Here is a 27,360-nt window from a genome sequence, read left to right as displayed (position 1 = left end):
GAGCCAGCCAGGCCAGCAGCAGCTCTGGCACCACTTCCAGCCTTGCTGTCACAGCTATGACTCAGCCACTCAGAAGCAGCGCTGTGTGGGAGGCCTACTCCTGTGGTGGTGGGCCCTGAGTGAAAATCAGCCACCAACGCTAAAATCCAATACATTTACAGTACAACTACCCACGTTCTGACACAATCTGTGCCATGTTCTACATTCTGAACTAAGGTATCTTAAGTGGTGCTCTGAATCATAGTATTTCATTCGAACATGACAATCTGCTTACAAACAATCAACACAGACTGCCAAAGGACAGGTACAGTAGTTTGAGAATTGTAAGGAAGGACGTTTTAGGTATACGAAGTACCTCAGAGGCACTATTATAGAAAAATATATACTGTGGGTTCTTATCTGCTTCCCCAGTTTGGCTCTGCATAAGAAGCCTTATAATCGTCCCTTTAAAATCAAACCTGAAATGAGATGATGACATCTAATGAGACCATCCATGTCAGTAACTGGAATGGTGTTCTTAAGGCAGTTCAAAATAAGATCATCAACTATCATCCAGAGGCCAAATTACAATTCTGGGAAAGATCTAAATGCTTTATTTGAGCAATAAATAACCACAGAGGGTAAGCTTGAAAACAGTTTTTTCTCTGTCCGTTTGAGGCTCTATCAGACTGATCAACTCCAAAGTACAGGCAGTTTTGCTTACCTGACCCCCACACTTATCAGTGATGTTGTGGACAAGGAATGATTGAGGTGAAGTCAAGTGTCTTGTCCTCATTCCCTCTAGGTAGAGGGGGCATGCTGCACATACAGAGAACGTGAACTAAATCACATAGAGCAGTCAGCACCATGTCATCCAATTTCATCATGATTGTGATTGTGGTTGGTGAGTGTTCAGGTCAGGAAAATGCAACCTGGTCTCAGTGCATTTCGCATTATTCTGTACGTAAATCCGAGACACTCCATTTAGTATGATATGTTACATTTCGTATAGTATGCATTAATTAGTGGATGTCCATCACCCATTTCGTATGATATGTTACAAATAAAAATGTTATATATTATGATTTTGCAAAACGTATGATATGTTACAAATTCTAGCTAGGTGGCTAATGTTAGCTAGCTGGCTAACGTTAGCTAGGCTAAGGGTTAAGGTTAAGTTTAAGAGTTAGGCTAAAAGGGGTTAAGGCTAGGGTTAGGGTTAGCTAACATGCTAAGTTGTTGAAAAGTAGCTAAAAAGTAGTAAGTAGTTGAAAAGTTGCTAATTAGCTCAAATGCTAAAGTTGTCCATGATGACTATGCACACTCTTGGATTGCATCCTACCTGGAAGGCCGCTCCTACCAGGTGACGTGGAGAGGATCTGTGTCTGCACCACATACTCTCACTATTGGTGTCCCCCAGGGCTCGGTTCTAGGCCCTCTCCTCTTCTCTCTATACACTGAGTCACTCGGCTCCATCATAATCTCACATGGTCTCTCCTGTCATTGCTATGCGGATGACACTCAACTACTTTTCTCCTTGCTCCCTTCTGACACCCAGGTGGCGACACGGATCTCTGCGTGCCTGGAAGATATCTCAACTTGGATGTCGGCCCACCACCTCAAGCTCATCCTCGACAAGACGGAACTGCTCTTCCACCCAGGGAAGGCCTGCACGCTCAAAGACCTCTACATCACGGTTGACAACTCCACAGTGTCGCCCTCCCAGAGTGCAAAGAACCTTGGCGTGACCCTGGACAACACCCGGTCGTTCTCTGCAAATATCAAAAAAGTGACCCGCTCCTGCAGGTTCATGCTCTACAACATCCATAGAGTACAACCCTGCCTCACACAGGAAGCGGTGCAGGTCCTAATTCAGTCCTGTCCCGCCTGGACTACTGCAACTCGCTGTTAGCTGGGCTCCCCACTTGTGCCATCAAACTCTTGCAACTTATCCAGAACGTTGCAGCCCGCCTGGATTTTAACCATGTCACCCCTCTCCTCCGCACACTCCACTTAATGCCCTTTAAGTGTAAGAACTGTTTGAAAAGACTGCCTGAAATTTCAGACTGTTTTGGTGGGATGGAGTTTTGGCCTGCCTGTTGAAATCACCAGGCGGTTAATTAATTAATAGACCAATAAGAGAGATAGTTCCAAACCTCTCTGTCAATTACAGGTAGTTTTCAGTTTTCCTCTCCACACTCAAACCACCTCCAGGCAGTCCTAGCAAAATTCTTGCTTGAGAAATTGCTCTTTGCTAAGAAGCTATTTTTGTTTATTTTTGACCATTTTAATTGAAAACAATCACAGTAAGGTACTTAATTGGTACCCAGAAATGATTTGATATTGAGATAAAAATGGCTGCATTGGGCCTTTAACAATATGAGAGCTTGGGACTATAAAGTTCTATATCCAATTTGATCAACATTTTGTTCTGTTCAATGTTCTCTAGCTATACAGGGTGCGTTTGTAAATTCACTCTGTTCATCTACTCCAATTTCAGAGTGTGCCAGGGCACAGAATAACTGACGAATTTACGAACACCCGTTGAATAGGGCCGTTGTCACTAAACGTTGGAAAAAAGCGTAATTCAATTGTTGCTAGCAGCACAGTTACAGTCACCAGTGTGCGCTCTTTTTGCAGATAGAACGTTACAGTCCCAAGCTCTCAAATAGTCAGTGTACATTTTATTCATAACATGCTGGAACACAGAGTATAAATATGTATATCAAGTCAAAGACAGTCAATGAGTCAGAAGAAAAAAGGCAGATTTACAATAAGTTGTCATATTTTGTGTGTGTTGTGGGTTCTTTTCTGAGGTTTATTTTTGAACTACATTGTCTTGGCTCAAAAATATACCCATTTACATGAATGGAGGACATACAATAAAATAAATATATTCACAAGTTCTGTAACCTCAGCTAGTTATCCCTGACCCTGGCACTTTCACATTTGATCACCAAATATTGTTTTGATCAGCTTGAAGCTATAGTACAATGCGTAGAGGAACGTTATACATACAGAGACCTACACAACCTCCAGGTTCAAATATCTGACCCCAATAACAAAATATGTATAATAACAATAACAAATCTCACCAATAATAAAAAGTCGTTGTAATAATCTGAAACTTTTTTTGATAGTGAATGTAGTCAACCAAAACTCAAAGAAAAGTGAAAGTGGTTCCAATGTACAACAGTCTATATACAGTACAGTATATACAGTACATTATATACAGTACAGTATATACAGTACAGTATATACAGTACAGTATATACAGTACATAGTGCCAACTTGAGTTAAAAAGGAAATAAAACAAATGCAACACAAGTGGTTAAGATACTGTTCTTTTGTGAAACTTGACTCCCGGATGTAGTAGCAATGATTGACAACAATGAAGCAAGTCAAACATTTGACACTGTTAAAATGAGGACAATCTTTTCAATTTTTTCTAACTGGCTGATGCAACACTGCCTACCCATGGTCAAAATTACATATTGCAAGTGCCATGAACAGACAACTTGCACTAGGCCTATTGCACATTTTTCTCCTGCAATTGAAACATTTACATGTTTGTTTAAAATCAGTGTTCTCTTTTTCTGAAAGTTTGGCAAGTTAAGTTTTATCTACAATATTTTTCACAATTTAAATAAATATGATCTTTGTAAACAAAACAAACCACATACGGTCAATAAAGATATGAACATTTATACAATTCCAAAACATTTCAAAAGAGAAAAATGAAATGAAAGAATCCTCTCCAAAATCTGGCACCAGCTTTGGTTAAACAAAAGAAAACAAAGGAAAAATAAGTATTCAAACAATATACACTTAAACAACAGCAGGTATTAAATATCTGTATTAAAATCATCTTTCAAATCCCAAAACCAAAGCGTTAATGGGGGCAGAGGAGCTATATATATATTTATATATAAAAAAAAAGTTCTTCCATTTCATTTAAATAAAAATATAAAACCACAGAATAACGTGTTCCTCTCATCGTCTCTCTGTCTGTCTCTTGGCTCAGGTCCGTCTACCCTGCTGTCATAATTTTTTTACAAACTGAAAAAGTACTTCACATATGATGCTGGTCACCCCTTGGTTGAGCACAGAGGAGATGGAGATGTCCAGGATTCGTCCCTCATACAGGACAAACTCTGGCCTGTTCTCCTCCACCTTGGCCATAGCCAGCAGAGCTTTGGCAGCCCGACACATCATGTTAATGCTGGGGGGCTCCATGGGGGGGTGGTGGGCCATGTGCAGCATGCTGTGGGGGTTCTGCTGGTACTGGGCCATGCTCACTCCATCCTCCAGGAAGCCCATCAGGTTACCCACACTATTCTTCTGTATGGCGATGGCACGTGCTGCCGTAGAGTCTCCTTGAGCCAGGTTGGATAGGGTGGCCACGGCCATCTCGCGGTACACCTGGTTCTTACGCTGGCCCACGTAGCGCACCAGGGTGGCGTACATCTTCTCCTGGCGGCTGAAGGGCGGCGTGGCCAGCAGCAGGTCCACGTTGTTGTCCTGAATGCTCAGCTTGCAAAGGCACTCCAGCACCAGTCTCTGGGGGGTGAGGGGCGAGTGGGGGGTGCCTGAGGGGAAGGGGTCCTGGGCCTCGGCAGAGGGACACACCATCCAGTGGAGCAGGCCGTTCAGGATGGGCAGGCAGATGGTCTCAGGGTAGAGGGACAGGTCCAGCTGGCCAGAGATGTTAGCCAGAGTGACCAAGGTGTTCTCCCTGAGTGTAGCGAGACAGTTCCACCACCACTCGTCCTTACTGCAGGCCAGGCCCCGCTCCTGCACCTCCTCTCTCTGGTAGCTAGGGGGCGTCCTCTTCCTCTCTGGGTGCTGGTGCTGTAGCAGCAGCAGTCTGCCCAGGATCAGCACCAGGCCTGGGTGACGGGACATGTCTGAGTCGTTCCCAGGAATGAAGGAGAGGCTGCGGATGATGTTGGACACACAGAGGCAACGTTTGGCCAGGGAGTCCTGCCAGGGGGAGGACGTGGAGAGGGGAGCCTCGTCCAGACAGCGGGGCTCGTCCTCTAGCAGGGTGATGTGCTGGTGGCCCCCTCCCTGGTGCAGTCTGAAGGGGTAGGTGGGGGCAGAGTGGGTAGGGTGGCCCTCTGACAAAGCCCCTAACCGGGCACACAGTATATCATCGATGGTGGCAGTGATACCCTTCTCTGTCTGCTTTCCCCCCTGTGTGTCCTGTTCTTTATTGAGACTGGCACATTCCTTTCTCTCTCCCTCCATCCTGTCAGGGTGCTCTCCCCTGCACTCAAAGTGGGCCTGGATGTGGGCGGTGGAATCACCCCCGCCTGCCTGCCAGTGGAGCAGTCCGCTAGTGAACTCTGTCACGTGGCCCAGCTGCTCTGTCATGTCCTCAATCAGGTCCTCTTTGTGCAGGATCTTGACGGGGAATTTATCGTACTTGCTGGCCTGTTGTGGCCTTGGCTCGTGCTCTGAAGGAGCCTGATAAGGAGAGTCTTCCTTACTTTCAGCTGAGGCTTCCTTACTCTCGGTTGGCTTTTCACTCTCCTCATTCTCTTTCCCCTTTTCTTTCTCCCCATCCTCTTCTTTCTCCCCCTCCTCTTCTTTCTCCCCCTCCTCCTTCTTTACCTTCATCTCGGCTTCAGATTCCTCCTTCGTTCCCTCAGGGGCTGGTTCCGTTGCACTGGGGGGTGACATCCCTTCCGTTGTCATTTTCTCTGTGATGTCAACAGGTTTCTCCTCCCTCTTTTCTACTTCCCCCTTCTCCGTCTCCCCCCTCTCCACCTCCTGCTCCTGCTCAGGCTCTGGTTGGCTGGCCTCACAGTCCATCTCAGGTTCAGAGGTCAGCTCCTCCCCCTGGTCACAGGCTTCAGCCCCAAGGAGGGTCTTCTGGCCGATGGTCCCTATCTCATACTCCTCCAGGATGCCAAAGATCTCCATCACACAGCGTCTGAAGTACTCCACTATCAGCTCCAGGAAGCCAGGCAACTGCAGACACAACAAAATAACAAATGGCATTAGAGCACTTTAGCGTCCCTTATTATCTACAGCGTATTCTGATAAAGATGTGTTGCTTTGTGTTGGGGTGGAGAACTGTCAAGCATGACTAAATGTAAATAATTTCAGAGTGACATCAAGACTCAATCCCGGTATGGTTAAGAACGATAGTAAGAGAAGAGTGTGTAGAGTGTCTCCAGTTACCTGTGTGAGGGTGAAGGAGGCCACAGATCTGTCATCATACAGCAGGATGTTGATGGTGTCCAGGGCCCACGTACTCTCACCCAGCAGACCTGACTTCAGAGACATCATCACTCGCCACGCCTCTGGGGTTCCTGTGGAGAGGACAGGGGTTAGAGGAGGAAGGTTTGTAATTAATACCTGTCACAGATATCAAGATGATCACCATAATCCCAATGCTAGTTTGACTTTACAGGACATTAGAAAGACATTAGAAAGATCTCTTACCAGTGTCTTTTGAGGTAATTTTGCGACGTGGCTTGAAAACGGGCATGGTGGCCTCTACAGATCCTAGAGGGTAGTTGAGATCTCTTAGCAGGTTAGGTGCGACTTGGCCTGGGTGCCCATTACCCTGCCCTGGCATGGGCATCCCTGGTTTGCCTGGCATCTTCATGGAGCCCATAAAGACAGCTTTGTTGGGGGACATGCGTGCCTCCATGGAGCGCTGGAAGGAGCCGGGGCTGGGGGCTCGGGGCAGGTGGTTGGCCATGGAGGGGGAGGTCTGGTATGCAGAGGGGGGCTGGCGGGAGGACATGGGGGTCATACCACCTGACATGTAGGAGGACTGGCGATGGCCTCCGTGCCCAAGACACTGACCATCCTGGATGGGTCGGCCCTCCAAATCATCTCCTCTCCCCATAGGACCATATGGCGGTACCTGAGAGGGTGCCCCCTGTCTGTTGGGGTAGGGATAACCCATGTCTGTCCTGGAGGGCCACATGTTGGGCCCCTGGGGTCCTTCCACTCCGTTGTTAGAGGGTGGCCCCCCGGACATCATCTGGGGGCCCATGGGGTGCTGGGGGTGCTGCCCCTGGCCAGAGGCCTGCATGCGCTCTCGGCTATAGGGGGAAGGGTAGGGGAACTGGCCCTGCATGGGCCTCCTCTCAGGTCCAGAGTAACCAGTGGTGTAGTGGTTGTACATGTCAGGCTGCTGGCCCCTATACTGCATGGCATACATCTCCCCCTCATGTCTCTTTGTTGGGGGGCCGTACATCTCCCCCTCATGTCTCTTTGCTGGGGCGCCGTACATCTCCCCCTCATGCCTCTTTGCTGGGGGGCCGTACATCTCCCCCTCATGTCTCTTTGCTGGGGGGCTGTACATCTCCCCCTCATGTCTCTTGCCTGGGGACCCGTACATGCCCTCCATGGGGCGCTTGTAGCCATGTGGAGAAGCAAAAGATTCCAAGGTGATTATTTTATTCCAATAACATTCAATACTAAACCAATCATTAAACTAAACTCCGCTGTGCCTGCATCACGAGGCCTGCTCAATGAGCTCCTTAGTGTGTCTGTCTCTCACCTGTTGTTGAGGGTACATCCCTGAGGGGTGCATTCCATATGACATGCCAGGGTACTGCTGCACGTAGCCTTCGTGTCTGCAGAGGAGGAAATCAATTAGTCGCTGATGAACAGAAAGGAAGTTTCTAGACATCAACACAAACACTATTATGGTGGATGGTGGTGCTCCTCACCTCTGCTGGGAGGGGTATCTGTTGGGAGAGTAAATGCTGCCCTCGCTGTTGGAAGGTCCCATGTTGCTCTGGTTCCCGGGGGGGCCCATGCTCCCCTCCATCCCCATCAGATGGTCTGGTCTGAAAGACAGACAGTCAAGCCTTCAGTTTGCATGAATACATGTAAACAAGGCAGAATTGGTTTCTAAACTGCTTACCTCCTGTCGTAGCCTGGTCCATATGGGTACTGGGAGCGCTGGCCCATGCCTGATGTAGACCTGCCATACATATCCTGTATGCCACCACTGGTCATCTGGCCTGGCATGTAGGGCTCCCCTCCTGCCACTGTGGAGAATGACCAGAGGAACACAGTATGAATGGACAATATGCTGGAAACACAGTGTATATTTCTAGTGTTGTTGATGTAATGGTTTATTCACTAGGTGGCACTAGTCTCCTACTAATAAATAATCTCTTTCAGCATGATCAGGAGATCCTGTAATGTCCTGTGCTGACAACCCAGCTATGTTATTCACTCAGAGACAACATTTCTCAGAACCCAGCATGCAAACTCCAATCATCCTCTGCTCTCAGAGGTGAACCAATCCCAATGAACAGTCAGTCAAATCAGGTGTTGCCCAAAAGATGGGGGAAAAACAGCATAGGTAAAAAAGGGAAAATGGAAAGATGAAGTTAGGACGAGAGACATACAATGACATCAGAGTGACTAATACATGCAAAGTGCCTTTGACAAACAGCTTTGACGTTCCAGTCATACCAGTAAAACACAGGTATCTGTCCCCCGCTCTGTAAACCACCAGCCAGCCTGCCCGGCACAGACATGTGCTCAGACAGGCAACTAACAACCCTAGTAGAGTACACAAAGTGCCCATCGCACTGCTGGACTTCTAGTTGTAATTCCTGTAAAACATTACAAGAATGTTTAAAAAATATATATATATTGTTGTCACACGCAATTTAGTCTGGCGTGATGTTCTTAAAAAGTTCTGAGAATGTCGCAGTAGGACTACGCTCTGCATTTGCCATGTTTGTACAACTCATCAGCTTATTGCTGTGTACTGTATGGTGGTAAGTCTGTGCCAGTGCCTGGGTTCATGGTCTACTCACCCTTTCTCATGCCAACGAAGGGGTCCTTCTCGTACTGCATCCTCATCATCATGTTAGGGGGCATGTTGACCCCCTGCTGGTACACACCCCCAGAGCCCCCCAGGGGGAGGGAGTTACGCTTCTGGAAGACCAGGTCGCTCACCTCAGAGAACGGGTCCTGCACACTCACAACACTGCTCCTAGAGATAGAAGGAGAGGGGTAAAAGGTGTGGATCTAGACCAGTGCTGTCAAATTCATTTTTCCCCGGGGGGGCGCATTCGGTCTTCAACGAGGTCCATAGGGCCACATTGAAAAGGTGCTATATTTCCTTGTTGTCAGAATTTGCTAAAAATAGTCCATTGTTCTTGGAATTTATTTTGGGTGATTATTAGCAAGCTGGACATGGTCAAGAAACTGTATGAATAAAGGTCCTTTATCATTTCTACACAGTTTTCATTAGGTTTTAGTCAATTTAAAGAATATTGAGTTTGTTTCCCCCACAGTTCACATTTAACCACCCGCGGGCCGGATTGGACTCCCTCATTGCCCAGATCCGGCCCGTGGGCCGTATGTTTGACACAACTGATCTAGACACTTTAATATACAGTGCTTCGGAAAGTATTCAGACCCATTGACTTTTCCCACATTGTTACGTTACAGCTTTATTCTAAAATGTATAAATAACAGAAACTCCTCAGCAATCTACACACAATACCCCATAATGACAAAGCGAAAATCTTTTTTTTTTTTTTTTTATTAATTTTTGAACATTTATTAAACATAAAAAACAGAAATACCTTATTTACATAAGTATTCAGACCCTTTGTTATGAGACTCGAAATTGAGCTCAGGTGCATCCTGTTTCCATTGATCATCCTTGAGATGTTTCTACAACTTGATTGGAGTCCACCTGTGGTAAAATCAATTGATTGGACATGATTTGGAAAGGCACACAACTGTATGTATAAGGTCCTACAGTCGACAGTGCATGTCAGAGCAAAAACCAAGCCATGAGGTCAAAGGAATTGTTCGTAGAGCTCTGAGACAGGATTGTGTCGAGGCACAGATCTGGGAAGGGTACCAAAACATTTCTGCAGCATTGAAGTTCCCCAAGAACACATTCTTAAATGGAAGAAGTTTGGAACCACCAAGACTCTTCCTAGAGCTGTCCGCCCGGCCAAACTGAGCAACCGGTGGAGAAGGGCCTTGGTCAGAGAGGTACTCAAGAACCCGATGGTAACTCTGACAGAGCTCTAGAGTTCCTCTGTGGAGATGGGAGAACCTTCCAAAAAGGACAACCATCTCTGCAGCACTCCACCAATCAGGCCTTCATGGTAGAGTGGCCAGACGGAAGCCACTCCACAGCAAAAGGCATATAACAGCCCACTTGGAGTTTGCCAAAAAGCACTTAAAGACTCTCAGACCATTAGAAACAAGATTCTCTGGTCTGATGAAACCAAGATTGAACTCTTTGGCCTGAATGCCAAGCGTCACGTCTGGAGGAAACCTGGCACCATCCCCGGTGAAGCATGTTGGTGGCAGCATCATGCTGTGGGGATGTTTTTTAGCGGCAGAGACGAGGAGACTACTCAGGATCGATGCAAAAATGAATGGAGCAAAGTACAGAGAGATCCTTGATAAAAACCTGCTCCAGAGCTCTCAGGACCTCAGACTGGTGCGAAGGTTCACCTTCCAACAGGAGAACAACCCTAAGCACACAGCCAAGACAATGCAGGAGTGGCTTCAGGACAAGTCTCTGAATGTCCTTGAGTGGCCCAGCCAGAGCCTGAACTTGAACCCGATCGAACATCTCTGGGAAGACCTGAAAATAGCTGTGCATTTACCCTTCCCATCCAACCTGACAGAGCTTGAGAAGATCTGCAGAGAATAATGGGAGAAACTCCCCAAATACAGGTGTGCCAAGCTTATAGCGTCATACCCAAGAAGACTCCAGGCTTTAAACGCTGCCAAAAGTGCTTCAACAAAGTACAGAGTAAAGGGTCTGAATACTTATGTAAATGTGATATTTCCATTTTCTTTTTATAAATTAGCAAAACTTTTGAAAAACCTCTTTTTGCTTTGTCATTATGGAGTATTGTGTGTAGATTGATGAGAAAAAAAACGATTTAATTAATTTTAAAATAAAGCTGTAACCTAACAAAATATGGAAAAAGTCAAGGGGTCTGAAATCTTTCTGAAGGCACTGTACGTACAGTGATACTAACTGAGGTAAAGAGGATATATATGGTATGTATACATACAAACACAGTCGCATACACTCTCAGCAGTGAGAGTGCTTGAATAAGAGGGGATCATGGTATACCTGCTGGCTGGGATGGGGGTGACCTGTCCCTGGGGGGTGGTGGCTGGGGTGGGAGGCTTCAGGTCACCTGACATCTCTGCCATGGAGCTGCTGCCTGATGACTGGGGGGTCTGGGGGCCCTGAAGGGACCCTGAGTTAGCTGTTAGAAAGCATGAAAGATAAAGGGAGAGAAAGAGAGAGATAGAGGGGGGAGCAGAGAGGGGGAACATTTTTAAAATCACCTTTACTGGGTCAAAACCCTACAGTACATAAACATTCAACCCTCAGTTGTCATGCACCACCGTGCTCATGTGTAGCAGCCTGTAATAAACATTTGAGAGAGAGAGAGAAATTGAGAGAGAGAAATGGAGAGAGGAGAGAGAGATACAAGGAAAGAGAGAACATTTGAGAGAGAGATAGAACACACAGTTGGTTATAAATTAATAGGAAATGTCCTATTTAGTGTATAGAGACCAGGCAGATTTAGCGTGGGGGGAGCTGAGGAGCGGGGGTTAGGGGGTTGAGAGGGGTTTCCCAGGCCAAAACCTGTCACACCCTGACTTTAGTTATATTTGTTTTCTTTATTTTTTGGTTAGGTCAGGGTGTGACAAGGGTGGTTTGTTTAGTTTTTGTATTGTCTAGGGGTTTTTGTCTTGTCAAGGGTTTTTGTTTATCTATGGGGATTTTGTATGGTCTAGGGGTTTGTAGGTTTATGGTGGCCTGAATTGGTTCCCAATCAGAGACAGCTGTTTCTCGTTGTTTCTGATTGGGGAGCCTATTGAGGTAGCCATTTTCCATGTTGGTTTTGTGGGTAGATGTTTTCTGTTTTGTGTTGTAGCACCTTACAGGACTGTTTCGATTTTCATTTATTCACTTTGTTATTTTGTATTTAGTGTTCAGTTTTTCAATAAAGCATGAACACTTACGACGCTGCGTTTTGGTCCGATCCTTCCTGTTCATCCGAAGACGAATATCGTTACGGAACTATCCACCACCAACGGACCAAGCAGCGTGGTAACGAGGAGCAGAGGGTTCAGGACTCCTGGACTTGGGAGGAGATATTAGACGGTAAGGGACCCTGGAGACAGGCTGGGGAATATCGCCGCCCGAAAGAAGAACTGGAGGCGGCGAAAGCTGAGAGGCGGTGATATGAGGCAAGGCAGCGCAGCAGGCATGAGAGGCAGCCCCCCAATTCTTTTGGGGGGAGGTGACACACGGGGAGATTGGCGGAGTCAGGCGATAGACCTGAGCCAACTCCCCATGCTTACCGGAAGCAGCGTAGTACTGGTCAGGCACCGTGTTATGTGGTGAAGCGCACAGTGTCGCCAGTGCGCGATCATAGCCCGGAGCGCTATAGGCCAGACCCCCGCAAGTGCCATGCGAGAGTGGGCATCCAGCCAGGGCGGATTGTGCCAACTCAGCGTGTTTGGTCTCCGGTGCGCCGTTTCGGCCCAGGGTATCCTGCGCCGGCTCTGCGTACTGTGTCTCCGGGGCGCTGGGAGGGTGCTGTTCGTCCTATGCCGGCACTCCGCCCGTGCCGGGCGAAAGTGGGCATTGAGCCTAATGGAGAGGTGCGAGCGGTAAGCACCAGATCTCCAGTGCTCCCCCACAGCCCGGTTCGACCTGTGCCTGCACTTTGGAGGGGCCGGGCTAAAGTGGGCATTCAGCCTGGAGGAGTGGTGCCAAGGCTGCGCACCAGAGCTCCCCCACAGCCCGGTTTATCCGGTGCCTCCTCTATGCACCAGGCCTCCTGTAGGTCTCCCCAGCCTGGTGGGCCCTGTGGCAGTCCCACGCACCAGGCTGTCTCTGCGTCTCCTCCCTTCAGAGTCTTCCTCCAGTCCGGACCCTCCAGCGTCGCCCTCCTGTCCGGAGCTGCCAGAGTCGCCCTCCTGTCCGGAGCTGCCAGAGTCGCCCTCCTGTCCGGAGCTGCCAGAGTCGCCCTCCTGTCCGGAGCTGCCAGAGTCGCCCTCCTGTCCAGGGCCCGCTGCAAAGGTCCCCAGTCCGGGGTCGGCGGCGAGGGTCCCCGCTCCAGAGGCGCCACCTAAGTGGGCCAAGACTAAGGTGGAGCGGGGTCCACGTCCCGCGCCAGAGCCGTGCCCACCCAGACCCTCCCCTATATCTTTAGGTTTTGCGGCCGGAGTCCGCACCTTTGGGGGGGGGGGGGTACTGTCACGCCCTGACTTTAGTTATATTTGTTTTCTTTATTTTTTGGTTAGGTCATGGTGTGACAAGGGTGGTTTGTTTAGTTTTTGTATTGTCTAGGGGTTTTTGTCTTGTCAAGGGTTTTTGTTTATCTATGGGGATTTTGTATGGTCTAGGGGTTTGTAGGTTTATGGTGGCCTGAATTGGTTCCCAATCAGAGACAGCTGTTTCTCGTTGTCTCTGATTGGGGAGCCTATTGAGGTAGCCATTTTCCATGTTGGTTTTGTGGGTAGATGTTTTCTGTTTTGTGTTGTAGCACCTTACAGGACTGTTTCGATTTTCGTTTATTCACTTTGTTATTTTGTATTTAGTGTTCAGTTTTTCAATAAAGCATGAACACGCTGCGTTTTGGTCCGATCCTTCCTGTTCATCCGAAGACGAATATCGTTACAAAACCTCTTAGTCATTTCATATGACCCTGAAATTCCCTGTTTCCAGCATTTCCCTTATGTAAATGTAACAACCATGCCACCACCATGGCCAAGGACAGGGGTGACATACAGTGCCTTCGGAAAGTATTCAGACCCCTTGACTTTTTCCACATTTTGTTAGAATGCAGCCTTATTCTAAAATGTATTAAATTGTTTCCCCCCCCCATCAATCTACACACAATACCCCATAATGGCAAAGCAAAAACAGGTTTTTAGAAATGTTTGCTAATTTATAAAAAAATACAAAATAGAAATATCGCATTTACATAAGTATTCAGACCCTTTACTCAGTACTTTGTTGAAGCACATTTGGCAGCAATTACAGCCTCGAGTCTTCTTGGCTATGACGCTACAAGCTTGGCACACCTATATTTGGGGAGTTTCTCCCATTATTCTGTGCAGATCCTCTCAAGCTCTGTTAGGTTGGATGGGGAGCATTGCTGCACAGCTATTTTCAGGCCTCTCCAGAGATATTCAAGTCCGGGCTCTAGCTGGGGCAGTCAAGGACATTCAAAAACTTGTCCCGAAGCCACTCCTGGCTTATCCCGAAGCCACTCCGGATCTCTCTGTACTTTGCTGTGTTCATCTTTCCCTCAATCCTGACTAGTCTCCCAGTCCCTGCTGCTGAAAAACACCCCCACAGCATTATGCTGCCACCAACATGCTTCACCGGGGATGGTGCCAGGTTTCCTCCAGACGTGACGCTTGGCATTCAGGCCAAATAGTTCAATCTTGGTTTCATCAGACCAGAGAATCTTGTTTTCCTGGTCTGAGAGTCTTTAGGTGCCTTTTGGCAAACTCCAAGCGGGCTGTCATGTGCGTTTTACTGAGGAGTGTCTTCTGTCTGGCCACTCTACCATAAAGGCCTGATTAGTGGAGTGCTGCAGAGATGGTTGTCTTTCAGGAAGGTTCTCCCATCTCCACAGAAGAACTCTAGAGCTCTGTCAGAGTGACTATCGGGTTCTTGGTCACCTCCCTGACCAAGGCCCTTCTCCCTCGATAGCTCAGTTTGGCCGGCCGGTCAGCTCTAGGAAGAATATTGATGGTTCCAAACTTCTTCCATTTAAGAATGATGGAGGCCACTGTGTTCTTGGGGACTGTCAATGCTTTTTGGTGTCTTTCCCCAGATCTGTGCCTCAACACAATCCTTCGACCTCATGGCTTGGTTTTTGCGCTGACATGCTCTGTCAACTCTGGGACCTTACATAGACAGGTGTATGCCTTTCCAAATCATGTCCAATCAATATAATTTACCACAGCTGGACCTCAAGTTGTAGAAACATCTCAAGGATGATCAATAGAGGTGCAGCGGTCTAAGGCACTGCTTCGCAGTGCTTGAGGCGTCACTACAGACCCGGGTTCAATCCCAGGCTGTGTCACAGCCGGCCGTGACCGGGAGATCTATGCTCTGCACAATTGTCCCAGTGTTTGGCCAGCCAGGATTTCCCTGTCCCATCGTGCTTTAGCAACTCATTGTAGCGGGCTGGGCTCCTGCAACCTGACATCGGTTGCCAGCTGGACGGTGTTTCCTCCAACACATTGGTGCGGCTGGGTTCAGTGAGCAGTGTGCCAAGCGGCAGTGCGGTTTGGCAGGGCCGTGTTTCGGAGGACGCATGGCGTCTCGACCTTCACCTCTCGCGAGTCCATAGGGGAGTTGCAGTGATGGGACAAGACTGTAACTATCAATTGGTTACAAAAAATAAGGATGTTCAACGGAAACAGGATGCACCTGAGATCAATTTCGAGTCTCATAGCAAAGGGTCTGAATACTTATGTAAATAAGGTTTTTCTGTTTTTTATTTTTAATACATTTGCTAAAAATTATTTAAAAAACTGTTTTCGCTTTGTCATTATGGAGTGTTGTGTGTAGATTGCTGAGGATTTTTAAAAAATTTAATCCATCTTAAAATAAGGCTGTAACGTAACAAAATGTGGAAAAAGTCAGGCGGTCTGAATACTTTCCGAAGGCACTGTATGTGAGGCCCCAACTCCTTTTAGCCTATCAGAGGGCCCGCTGGGGCCTATCTCACTAACAGGGTTGGGTAGGTTACTTTCTAAATGTATTCCGTTACAGTTACTAGTTACCTGTCCAAAATTGTAGTCAGTAACGTAACTTTTGGATTACCCAAACTCAGTAACATAATTTGATTACATTCAGTTACTTTTAGATTACTTTCCCCTTAAGAGGCATTAGAAGAAGACAAAAATGTATGTTACCAATTGAACGACTTCTTTTGCAGGATAAATCAATGTTAATGTCACGTTCCTGACCTGTTTTCCTTTTTCTTGTATTTATTTAGTTGGTCAGGGCGTGAGTTGGGTGGGTTTGTCTATGTTTGATTTTCTATGTTGGGATGTTTGTGTTCGGCCGGGTATGATTCTCAATCAGAGACAGCTGTCAATCGTTGTCCCTGATTGAGAATCATACTTAGGCAGCCTGGGTTTCACGTGTGTTTTGTGGGTGTTTGTTCTCGTGTCAGTGTTCGTACCACACGGGACTGTTTTCGGTTTTGTCACGTTTGTTGTTTTTTGTATGTGTAAGTGTTCTGTTTTACGTTCATTAAAATATGACCACTTTCCACTCTGCGTGTTGGTCCGATCCATGCTCCTCCTCGTCTGAGGAGGAGAACGACTTCGACAGCCGTTACAGTTAAAGTTTACAGTACAGTAAACAGTACAGTACAGTACAGTCCGCATTATGCAGCTGTTGCAAGAGTGCATTTTTCACTGGCTGCCCATTGGTTTCAAAAACAATGATTGATAGGCAGCTTAAACTTCTTGAATTCAACCATTATTGGGTTCAAATACACATTTAGATTTGTGAACAGCCATCCACAACAACCACAATCCGTAAGGTGCAAATAGTTAAATGAGAGAGCAGCAGTGTGATTCACATCAATGTGCTACGTAGATATTAATAATAAGTGATATCCAGATCGGCATAGACTACCCCACTGCTCTCATCCTTACCTCCAAGCGTTTATTCAAGTTGGATAATCTTTGTATGCCGACAGCAGTCGCACCATTGGAAGACATAGCTTGGACTGTAGCCTATAAAAGCCTATTCCTGCTCTTTCCCCGCGATCCATTAAACACATTTGGTGTGTCAGACTAGTGGTCTCTGAGTTGTGGTCAGAAATGCCTAGGTGGTACAAACTTACTCTTGTGCCTTTTTTCAATACTGATTTGAATGTTATTAAGAAAACAGAGAAGTGTCAAAGATTTTTTTTCCGCAAACATCCTTTCCAAATTTAAAAGTAATCCTTGAAGAAATCATCTAGTTTTTCAAAAGTGTCATCTGATTACAATATTTTTGCTGGTAACGTAAGGGATTACAGTTACCGTTTTTTGTAATCCCTTACATGTAATTTATCACATGTAATCCAATACTCCCTAACCCTGCTCACTAACCACCACACATTAACACGAGCCTCAGCACCTGCCTGCCGAGAGTAGAGGGGGAATGCAAGGACTGCTAAGAAGGAGCAGGAGAAGAGGAGGAAGAGAAGAAGAAGGGGGAGGAGGAAGAAGAGAGGGAAACAGGAGGAAGAGAAGGCCTCTCTGTGGGAATAGCTCATTGGAGAGCGCCACACTTGCCGCAGTCGCTGTGGAGAGTTTTATTTTTCAGCTTTTTGAAGATCGTTTTCCATTTTTGGCAGGGTGAACTCAGTGAGGGGTTTATGTGGAGGTTATGCCTGAGGGCACAACTGTAGTTAAAACAGAAAGGGGGGAGGGTGTCTGTAAGGGTGAGGCTCACCCACATGCAGGCTGTACTGTACTATACTGTATTGTGCACTCCCTACAGTATATCAGAGAGAGTAACAGACTACTGTACCAGAGACCCGGCCATGCTACACTTCACTCAGGGGTAAGGTAGCTAGAATGATATAAAGCTAGTATCATACCATATGATGCATAAATTATATGATGCCATGGCTATGAATTTTTCAGCGCATAGGAATATTAAATTATTGAAGGTCTGTAACAACACAGGAAACTATGTAATGCCACGCCGCATTACACATGAAGACCCTACAAAGCGAAAGAGGAAAAAGGCATGTATGAAGTAGGAATGAAAGAAAACATGATGGCTAGTTTTAGAAGATAAGAGATGCTGGATATGTGAATGAGCGTTTAGTGTAACAGCTCCTCTGAAACAGCCTTCATGGCCTTTCTCTGCACCGCACGCCTCTAACAGGAATAAAGAATGGCTTAAAAAATTCATACTACTTCTGAATTATTCAACAATACCCCCTGCCGCCACAACAGGAGGGAGGGAGGGAGGGAGGGAGGGAGGGAGGGAGGGAGGGAGGGAGGGAGGAGGAAAAGGGGATACCTAGTCAGTTGCACAACTGACTGCATTCAACCAAAATGTGTCTTCTGCATTTAACCCAATCCCTCTGAATCAGAGAGGTGCGGGAGACTGCCTTAATCCACGTCATCATGTCTGTATGCCTGTTTCATATCAAATCAAATGTATTTATAAAGCCATTTTTACATCAGCAGATGTCACAAAGTGCTATACAGAAACCCAGCCTAAAACTCGAAACAGCATGTCTGTCTGCCTGCCTATTTGTCTGTCTGCCTGCCTGCCTATTTGTCTGTCTGTCTGCCTATTTTTCTGCCTGCCTGCCTATTTGTCCTACTGTCTGCCTATTTGTCCTACTGTCTGCCTATTTGTCTGCCTGTCTGCCTATTTGTCTGCCTGTCTGCCTGCTGCATCTGAGGGATGGGAGCAGTTGTTGTCGGGGGTTAACTTCCTTGCTCAAGGGCAGAACTGCAGATTTGAACCTTCGGTTACTGGTCCAGCGCTCTTAACCTATAGGGAGAGAGAGAAAGAGAGGGAAAGAGAGGGAGAGAGACTGATGCTTTCAGTGGGGCTGGGAGAGAGGGAGCGAGGGACAGAGGGGGAGAAAAGGAGAGGGCATGGGGGGGGTCTTTGGGATTCTCCTCTCTCCAGGATATCTCCTCTGCTCCATAGCCAAGCAACTCAGAAAGTAAACAATGGATCCAGTGGTTACTGGAGGTTAAGAGCATTCCTATCCCTCAGATGCTGCAGGCAGACAGGCAGACAAATAGGCAGGCAGGCAGACATACAAATAGGCATGCTGTTTGGAGTTTTAGGCTGGGTTTCTGTATAGCACTATGTGACATCTGCTGATGTAAAAATGGCTTTATAAATACATTTGATTTGAAACAGGCATACAGGCATACAAGCATATAAACAGACAGGCAGGCAGAGAGACAACACTGGGAGGGAGGCAGATAGAAAGTAAGGCAGACAGGCAGGCAGACAGACAGACAGAGATACAGATAGGCATACAGGCAGGCAGACAGACAACACTGGGAAGGAGGCAGGCAGAAAGACAGGTAGACAGGCAGGCAACACTAGGAGGGAGGGAGGGGACATTTACACAGCGTGAACTCAAGTGCCCTTTATTCTACATTCAGAGAGAGAGAGAGAAATGAGGGAGCGAGAGGAAGAGAGAGAGGTGTGTGTGTGGAAAGGTTGATGAAATAAGACAGAAAGCGCTGGCTCACGTGTGTGTGAGTGTAAAGGTTGATGACATAAGACAGAAAGCGCTGGCTCACAGGTGTGTGTCAGAGTGAATAGAGGTTGACTGGAGGTCAGTGTTGTTTATATCTATTACTCCACCCTCATGAATCAATCTCAGGGGGATCCCCCTCCCCTCCTCCGACTCCTCCCTCCCAACAACTCCTCTTTGCTGCTCAACAGCTTTCTCTACTCTGTGACATCATCACCTAGCTGTCAGCTATACATGGAGCCTGCTTCACTGACATGGTCAGTGAAGCAGGCAGCCAGGCAGGCACCTGGGAGCAGGATGGATGGCTGGATAGATAGAGGGATCGTTAGTAGGTGTTAGAGATAGATAGACAGATAGACAGATCGGGCCAACATGAGGTCTCATCTGTGGTAAGAGCACAGTGCGGACATGGTTCTCTCTCCACTTCAATCAATCACACAGCACTATGTCATCTACTGTAAGTGGAGGTAATAGCGACTGCTCTGGTTCTTAAATGTACACATATTTAATTCTGTTTCAGCTTACAGTATATTCTATTTTAGTGTATGTTCCAGTAAATAGACTGACCTGGCTCAAAATGAAGGTAAATATTCATATCAGAATGTTATGTCTACATCAAGAGTCTAAGAGGCTGGGATGAAGACATATGCCTGAGTAGGTGTGTGTCTATGTGTGTGTGTGTGTGTGTGTGTGTGTGTGTGTGTGTGTGTGTGTGTGTGTGTGTGTGTGTGTGTGTGTGTGTGTGTGTGTGTGTGTGTGTGTGTGTGTGTGTGTGTGTGTGTGTGTGTGTGTGTGTGTGTGTGTGTGTGCTGAAGGTAGGTACTCCTCTCCAGCCCTTTAGTAAAGGCAATCTGGTGTGACTCAGGCAGCTGAGGTGTTGATGTTCTATTTCAAAAGCAGGGTAGGTCACTCTTCTCATCACCACTCTGAATTAGAGATGTGACCTTCACGCTCCAGCTCTCTCTCCTTAGCTGGGCACCGTAATTGTGCTTAGAAACACAGTGTCAGGGACAACATGCAAATCAAAAACTTTGTCTTATAAATAGCATAGCAGCGTAAACCAGAATTACATGACTTAACATGTTTAACACAGTAATCACATCAAGCCACATCTCTGCTTAGAGGTGCTGTAACTTGCTTGTTTTTAATTATGTTCAAAATGCTATTCCAAGACACCATACCAGTCCGAGAAAAGGCACACATTCTCCCATCTAGTAAGACTGTCTTGCTGGTGCATTGAAGTCGGCATACAGTACAGTTTCACCTGATACAATGTAAATCATTACTATCATCACCACCATCATCATCACAATCATCATCATCATCAGTGTCAGTGCCGGTCCTTACCAGGAGAGGGTGGCTGCACCTTGGCCTGCTTCCTGTTTCCCCCCCCAGTCCCAGTGTTGCTGTCGGCCGGCGGGTCCTCTCCTCGCTCCACCTTACACTCATAGGCAAACAGGTACTGGATGTACTGCTTCTTCAGACAGCTGGCGGAGCTACTGGAGGTACCAACACTCAGATTGGTGGACAGCTCACGCCACTTCTTGTTCTTGTTCACCTTTGAGGGGAGGGGAGAGGATGTATGGAGGAGAGGAAGGATGGGAAGGGAAACAGGAAAGCATTAATACAATGGCATGTTAGTCCACTGTATGTTTCCTGGCTTGAAACTACTAAACATTTGCTTTGCCCCACTTCAAAGCTACTACCAAATAAGTGATATTGACAAGTCTAATAAACCACATCGATAGTGTATAGCGCCACGGTATTTCAGTCCAGCAATACATGAGAAAAGCACTGATATTTCAGTCCTGTAAGACATAAAGCAGTATATTTCAGTCCTGTAAGACATAATGAAATGAACCCAGTGGTTGTCTCTCACCATGGCCAGGCCCCCTATCTCCCTGACAGCCATGTAGAGTCTGCAGAGGTCCAGGGGCTTCTTGCCCACGGCGGGAAGTTGGGGGACAGGTGTACCCCTCTCCTCCATGAAGGACAGGTACCGGTCCACCCAGCCACGCCTCTCCGGCTCCCCACCCATATCATACAGGCGCGTGATTCGTTCGCTAGTCATGGTGGACGAGTTGAGCTTCTGAGTCGGAAGAGGTGGAGAGAGATATGGAATTAGCTCCAACCTTGCAAACTTACACAACTACTGAAATCAGTCATCGTACATGAAAAAAACAACAAGAAATAAAACATTGGAAGATATTGGTTAAAATGTAAGAAGGCGTGTCATACAGGGCTGGAGGGAGTCTTTGGCCAGACGGGGCTGCTGATGCTGTCGCTGTCATCTCCATGGTAAGAGGACAGGCTGGCTGGGCTGGGGGACAGGGGAGAGGGGACAAGCATGGCACCAGGGGTGGTGGGTTGGGAGACACACTGGGATCCACTGTGCCCATCCTGTAACAGAGAGAGAGAGAAACAGAGAGAGAGACAGAGTGAGAGAGAGACAGAGGGAGAGAGAGACAGAGGGAGAGAGAGCCAGAGAGAGCGAGCGAGATATATATATATAAATATATATATATATATGGAGAGAGAGAGAGAGAGAGAGAGAGAGAAAGAGAGAGAGAGAGAGAGAGAGAGAGAGAGAGAGAGAGAGAGAGAGAGAGAAAGAAAGAGAGAAAGAGAAAAGGAGGACAAAAACCAAGGGTGAGCACTTGTTGAGTGTTATGTAGGGTTTCCAACACTTCCAAATTCGCCAGACAAAGTTCCGCCCCCATTCATTTTCAACAAGAGCACGAGGAGCAATGCACAGGGGATTGTGGGAAGGTGAGTGGCGGGAACCCTGCTAGCGGAGCGGTAGAAAAAGTTCAGCACTGCTCTACTTTATGCAAATTGAACACGGCCACCGCTGCAATTAACCAATCCAGTGAGGAGCAGATGTTTGCTTGAAAGTCTTCCGTTCATGAAAGATAGTTCTGCGTGTCATTAGTTCCGGGCATGCACAACCAAAAGAGATGGAGGAAAGCCAATCATCGCTCTGTCTGGTTTTCCAATTCTGTATGATTTTGCTTTGCTACACTCTTAGAAAAAAGGGTTCTAAAAGGGTTATTTTAGGACAAACCTTTTCGGTTCAAGGTAAAATCCTTTTTGGTTCCATGTAGAACTTTCTGTGGAAAGAGTTATATTTCGAACCTAAAACGGTTCTACTTGGAACCAAACGTGTTCTACCTGGGACCAAAAAGGGTTCTTCAAAGGGTTCTCCTATGGGGACAGCCGAAGAACCCTTTTAGGTTCTAGATCACACAGCGTGTAGAATATAGAGACAAAATCATAAGGCCAAGAGGATTGCAGAGACTGTTGGTGTTGATGGTGGGTGAAGAGAGATTTGCATAACAATGTTTGCTTGTGCTGCTAACTAGTTATGAACCTCAATCAACCTAAACCTCAAAAATGGGATCAAACCCAGCATTTGTGAATGTGTTGAGTAAATTACATTGTAAAATTTGCCCAGAAAGTACCAGTAACACACATTACAACAGTGGTAATGATTCACTAAGCATGCATTTCCAATGTAATATGCTACCAATTCGATTATGGTATCATAACAATAAAATGTTAATATATTATAGTTTATGGCTCTTTCATTATACTTGTGTCATGACATTGATGATGATAGCTCACTTCCTGTAAAATACATAGGCCTACATACACATGACCGGGTACTTTGGGTAAAGGAAATTGTGGCTTCGAATTGCAAACATTGTTGTACATATCTCTCTTGAACCACCATCAACAACAACATCTTTACAATCTTCCTCCATGCCATTGACTTTCTGATTTTGTCTGTGTATTCTAAAATCATTCTCAGCAAATAAACAAGGTATAATTACAACGCTCCCCATGCCCCATTATTTTCCTTTTTGACATTTTAATTACCCTACAAATGGTCAGCTCCTTATTTTCATGTACAGTACTGTACCTAGGGTTGCATTTGCACTGAACAATTTCATGTCAGAAAAATAATGTAGAAAATCTCGCTTATGGTTAGCCTCATATACATTATCTACTGGTATACTTTTTTAAATTGAGAACATATAGCTAGCTCAACAATATACAACTGATGTGTCAGTTTAGCTTTTCTCTGCTTCAGATGTACAATGACAAGGGCACATTGATTGCACATGTTCATTAAGCCAGTAATGCCATCATACTGTAGGCCTATGGCTGCATTGGTGACGCATGCCATTATGATAATGTCACGACTTCCGCCGAGGTCGGGTCCTCTCCTTGTTTGGGCGGCGCTCGGCGGTCGGTGACGCCGGTGTTCTAGCCATCGTCGATCCCCTTTTCATTTTCCATTTGTTTTGTCTTGTTTTTCCACACACCTGGTTTCTATTCCCTCATTTACGTGTTGTGTATTTAACCCTCTGTTCCCCCCATGTCTTTGTGTGGGATTGTTTATTGTAGTGCTTGTGCACATTCCCCGTGAGCGCATGACGGGTTATTTTTGTGCCCATTTATCTTGTTGTTCTGGATGCCGTTGGTTTTGCTTAATAAATCTCTGGTTATTACCCAGTTCTGCTCTCCTGCGCCTGACTTCTCTGCCGACAATTACGCACCCCGCTACAGATAAGCTGCAAAATGGGTTCACATGGCTGATATCCTGAGACAGAGTGACAATCAAATAAAACCGATTGGAGAGCTCACATCTGGACAAAAATGTAATGTTAAATTGAGAAAGCAACAAAGTAACACAGCAAATTCGAGACAGATCCCCTTCACACCTTTTTATTGCAAAATTGCGATCTGTGATGAATGAACATTGACACGAGTTCTTCTTGAATATTGTTTTTAAGTTAAAAATTAAAACAAGTTAAAAAACTTCACTTCAATGAATCAACATTAAATTAATTAAAATATTATTTCAAAATGTACAAATAATCTAACTTGTTTGTAAATGTTAGACATCTTAGTAATAAGTAAGCTACTATTACTAAAGCATAATTTCTAGGTGAACAAAAAAGTCCTGTCATGACTTTCCTTCCAGGGTGAGGATAAAAGAGAGCCCCCCCTCTCTCCCACCAGAGAGGAAGGGGGGAAGTGGGCCAGTTTTATAACTTTAACAACCAGTCGTAAACTTTCTCTCTCTGGCCCGGCAGTATTGAACAAAGGAATATGATGTGTGTAGAGAGAGAATCGGCTGCCTAAACTCCAACATCCAAAAGTGGATAATGAAACAATATTTGTAACATAAAAAATGTGGGAAATGGTTTGTGGGGATCCAAACAATCATGTCAAAAGTGTATTGTTTTGTGAGGTCATTAAGGATGGTATTACAAGATAATGGTAACTCTACAAATGTATACGTCCCAGTTATCAGATTTACATCTACATGTTGTAATTTTATATGATTAAATTTGAAACTATTTGTGAGAAGATTAAATGTGATTTTAGCCTTCTAAATGAGATCATTGTTCTTCATATAAACTTTTGCCAAGTCAGTAACCACGCCAACGTGAGCACAGCCATTGTGGCAACGTGATGGAACCGTCCTCCAAGGCGAGTGCATAAAAGGACTCGCTGAAGAATTAACATATTAGACCAGTATACGTGCAGCGCGAGCTGAATACGCTGAAATGGATAGAAACTCTCTAGACTACACAGGAACATTCAGTCTGCAGCTGTTTAAGTACTTTAGTCTAGTAAACTCGACCAAAGACCACCTCTGAAGGATCTTGTCTAATGAACACTCTGAGACAAAGAAGCCTACTACTACAACTACAAAGGACATTGTGACCTCTGGTGGACAAATCAGAGACTTCTGTCGAACTGACTCCCCATAGACGGACCGGCGATTCCAAAAGAGACGACAAAGACATACAAGTGTAAATATGTGTTGCATTTCTAAATCCATCCGAATGAGTGGTTGTTAGGGTGCTAAATATCCATATTTACGATGAGCGTATTTTCCACATGTATGTACAATAAGCCCACTCTCTGTTTCTCCCGCTCTCCCCCCCCCCCCTTTCATTCTGTAACAAGCCGTCATATCGGGTTATTCCACTAGAGACTTTTCATTGCATTATGTTAGTAATCAATTCAACCTATACTGTGTGTGTTTATGTATTTCTGTGTGATTCTTTAGTTAGTTAGTAAATCAATAATTAAGCCAATTTGTGTATCGCTGAATCATCATTTAGACTAGGGTTCGTGTAGATTTATGAAGTCAACGACTTTCAGAATGAAACTGATATGAGGTAATAATGATTAATGGATGACTGGTATGATAAAGATATGTTCTGATATATTCTTGAGTTAATTCGGGAAACGCTAACTCATTAAACTAACTTTTCCCGTGGTGCCCCAAGATTGCTAATGAGTTAATTGTTACATGATTAATTTAATAATGTCTAATAATTAAACATAGTTAATTGATTTAAGAAAATAACAGTTGTCACATCAATGATAGCCACGTCACGACAGTCCCTACCAGAGGTGGCCAACCTTGTTCCACTTCCTGATCTACTGAGTGAGCAGACTTCTATTCCAGTACAGCAATAATACACATTATTATCAACTCATTAGGTTTGATAAGTTGAATCAGGAGTGTTAGTGCTGAGCTGGAACAGAAGCCTGCATACCCAGCATACCTCTAGGAGAAGGATTGGCCTGCTACAGTTGTAATACGTTTGTAGCCTACCTTATGTGTGACTTTTAACTGTAATGTTGTATAAAACATTTACTAACATAAGTACACATACAACTCATGGCATACAAGGATATGCCAGCAGTCTCTTGGGACATTCACTGGGACCTCTTCATCTACAGACAGGCTTTTGCAGCTCTCCATATCTGAGGACAGACATCACAAAGATACAGGCTTCATTTTATTACAATTAGACAGCACTGACTAATATCTCTCTGTCTGTCTCCATAGTTTTTCTCTCTAGGGACTAGAACTGGAGAATATTTTCCTAATGTCATCCCACACTCTGCCTAATGTCATCCCACAATCTGTCTAATGTCATCCCACAATCTGCCTAATGTCATCCCACAATCTAACTAGTACACCTACTCCTTTTTCTGACAACTGGAGCAGAACATCCTTTCACCCTCTTCCATTGCTGTTATCTATACATTCATTTGGGGCATGAGTTTTTAATTTACAATGATAAATAGTGTCACGTTCCTGACCGGTTTTCCTGATGTGCGTGCCCTCAGCCCGGTGCCACCAGTGCCGGTACCACGCACCAGGTCCATAGTGCGTTTTGAGAGTCCAGTGTGCCCTGTCCCTGCTCCCCGCACTAGCCTGAAGGTGCGTGTCCTTAGCCCGGTGCCTCCAGTTCCGGCACCACGCACCAGGCCTACAGTGCGCCTCATCCGGCCAGAGCCATCCGTCTGCCCAGTGCCATCTGAGCCATCCGTCTGCCCAGTGCCATCTGAGCCATCCGTCTCCCCAGCGCCATCTGAGCCATCCGTCTCCCCAGCGCCATCTGAGCCATCCGTCTCCCCAGCGCCATCTGAGCCATCCGTCTCCCCAGCGCCATCTGAGCCATCCGTCTCCCCAGCGCCATCTGAGCCATCCGTCTCCCCAGCGCCATCTGAGCCATCCGTCTGCCCAGTGCCGTCTGAGCCATCCGTCTGTCCCGAGCCATTAGAGCCGCCCGTCTGTCCCGAGCCGTCAGAGCCGTTAGTCAGTCAGGAGCCGCTAGAGCCATTCGTCAGTCAGGATCTGCCAGAGCCGCCAACCAGACAGGATCTGCCAGAGCCGCCAACCAGACAGGATCTGCCAGAGCCGCCAACCAGACAGGATCTGCCAGAGCCGCCAACCAGACAGGATCTGCCAGCCATGAGCGTCCAGAGCCGTCAGCCAGCCATGAGCGTCCAGAGCCGTCAGCCAGCCATGAGCGTCCAGAGCCGTCAGCCAGCCATGAGCGTCCAGAGCCGTCAGCGAGCCATGAGCGTCCAGAGCCGTCAGCCAGCCATGAGCGTCCAGAGCCGTCAGCCAGCCATGAGCGTCCAGAGCCGTCAGCTAGCCATGAGCGTCCAGAGCCGTCAGCTAGCCATGAGCGTCCAGAGCCGTCAGCCAGTCATGAGCTGCCCCTCAGCCCAGAGCTGCCATTTATCCAGAACTGCCCCTCAGTCCAGAGCTGTCTCTCTGTCCGGAGCTGCC

At 46.4% G+C, this 27,360-nt stretch overlaps 1 protein-coding gene across 1 annotated transcript in view; it reads right to left on the bottom strand.

Moving 5' to 3' along the window:
- Positions 1–2,363: 2,363 nt before the first annotated feature.
- Positions 2,364–27,360, bottom strand: part of LOC120059984 (AT-rich interactive domain-containing protein 1B-like) — a 98,312-nt gene continuing 73,315 nt past the window's right edge. Inside the window, exons 9-20 of the mRNA XM_039009061.1 lie at positions 21,483–21,644; positions 21,124–21,333; positions 20,592–20,802; positions 11,087–11,225; positions 8,784–8,962; positions 7,874–8,000; positions 7,677–7,796; positions 7,505–7,580; positions 6,433–7,357; positions 6,169–6,299; positions 5,836–5,955; positions 2,364–5,628 (exon numbers count right to left, since the gene is read on the bottom strand). Coding sequence (XP_038864989.1) covers positions 4,021–5,628; positions 5,836–5,955; positions 6,169–6,299; positions 6,433–7,357; positions 7,505–7,580; positions 7,677–7,796; positions 7,874–8,000; positions 8,784–8,962; positions 11,087–11,225; positions 20,592–20,802; positions 21,124–21,333; positions 21,483–21,644 — 4,008 coding nt within the window. The 3' untranslated portion in view covers positions 2,364–4,020. The remainder of the gene's footprint in view (positions 5,629–5,835; positions 5,956–6,168; positions 6,300–6,432; positions 7,358–7,504; positions 7,581–7,676; positions 7,797–7,873; positions 8,001–8,783; positions 8,963–11,086; positions 11,226–20,591; positions 20,803–21,123; positions 21,334–21,482; positions 21,645–27,360) is intronic.

This window comes from Salvelinus namaycush, chromosome 15, assembly GCF_016432855.1.
Source record: "Salvelinus namaycush isolate Seneca chromosome 15, SaNama_1.0, whole genome shotgun sequence".
Lineage (NCBI taxonomy): Eukaryota > Metazoa > Chordata > Actinopteri > Salmoniformes > Salmonidae > Salvelinus > Salvelinus namaycush.
This window is presented reverse-complemented; position numbering and strand designations above follow the sequence as displayed.